This window comes from Nansenia antarctica, assembly GCF_963989245.1.
Source record: "Nansenia antarctica genome assembly, chromosome: 6".
In the NCBI taxonomy this organism is placed as follows: Eukaryota; Metazoa; Chordata; class Actinopteri; order Argentiniformes; family Microstomatidae; genus Nansenia; species Nansenia antarctica.
In genome coordinates this window covers 3,926,858-3,928,110 of record NC_137676.1, presented here as the reverse complement: position 1 = coordinate 3,928,110, position 1,253 = coordinate 3,926,858, and the positions used below count along the sequence as shown (strand labels likewise).

The 1,253-nt window shown below is 53.2% G+C and overlaps 1 protein-coding gene across 1 annotated transcript in view; it reads left to right on the top strand.

Annotated features, from left to right (window-relative positions):
- The first annotated feature begins 337 nt into the window (after positions 1–337).
- The window catches only part of LOC308159696 (uncharacterized protein), a 17,330-nt gene continuing 16,414 nt past the window's right edge, over positions 338–1,253 (top strand). Inside the window, exons 1-2 of the mRNA XM_080533511.1 lie at positions 338–882; positions 1,016–1,087. Coding sequence (XP_080389637.1) covers positions 343–882; positions 1,016–1,087 — 612 coding nt within the window. The 5' untranslated portion in view covers positions 338–342. The remainder of the gene's footprint in view (positions 883–1,015; positions 1,088–1,253) is intronic.

Below are 1,253 nucleotides of genomic sequence, written 5' to 3'. Positions count from 1 at the left end.
GAGAGAGAGAGAGAGAGAGAGAGAGAGAGAGAGAGAGAGAGAGAGAGAGAGAGAGAGAGAGAGAGAGAGAGAGAGAGAGAGAGAGAGAGAGAGAGAGAGAGAGAGAGAGAGAGAGAGAGAGAGAGAGAGAGAGAGAGAGAGAGAGAGAGAGAGAGAGAGAGAGAGAGAGAGAGAGAGAGAGAGAGAGAGAGAGAGAGAGAGTGAGAGAGTGTTATGATAACTACCCGGCGTTAGTCATCATCCCATTGAATTTTGGTGGATTTAACTCATGGATTATATGAGAGGAGGGAGTTCTGTTTCAACGCAATCCGCTCAAATTAGCGAAGAAGAAGCGGACAAGAAATGAACAACGGAGAAGGAGACATCAGCGGTGCCCAAACCAGGGCGCACCGGTCCCAGAGACAGAAACTGCCCAAGGCGCAACAACAGACTATTGGCCAGAAGAAGAAGAATCGCACCTCACCGACGACGACACAACCCAAGGATGCCCCAGGCTGTCCCCCGGCCCCATCCAGTACTGGTGGAGGAGTCACGGGAGTCCCTTTAGTTACCCGGCGCGTTACGGCCAACGGGAAGGAGGTGAACCCGGAGAAAGGGAAGCGCCCGGGGACAGTCGCGACACCCGCCGTCACCCCCGTGGGCCAAAAGAACCAGAGCGACCGGAGGAAACTGTCCGATGCCAGCAGCAATGCGTCGGAGGACTTGAGCAAGGAGGACTCTGGTTGCATGTCTGGAAAGCTGTCGCCCTCCTCAGACAGCAGTTCTGACATGTCTGACTCCCCGTCGGAGGAGAATAAACTTTCAGTGAACACTCAGAGTGACAGCGGGATGAGTGGGTCCGAGGGGAAAGGTGATGCTTGTTCTAACACTTTAGACAAACCCGTACCCGTCCGCGGGACAAACACAAGACGATGTCACCGTTCATGCTGGTGGTGGTGGTGATGGCGATGGCCATTCTGGAGGCGGAGGGTCCCCCGCGTCTCCCCCCGCGTCCCTGGCTTTCTTCTCGGACCAGCCGATGGAAGAGACGCACGAGGATCTTGTCAGAGAAGTTGAAGACTTGAGATCAGAAAATGAATATTTGAAAGTAAGTTCTCAATGTGTTTGTAGGGGCTATACCATGACGCGTAATTAAGTCTATATTTACCTACACTCTGCCGCAGTTGAATGCAGACAAACTAATCCTAAAACAATGCACGTGACACAATGCAGGGGCAGGACAGGAGCCGATTATGGGTAATTGCCCGCGTGTC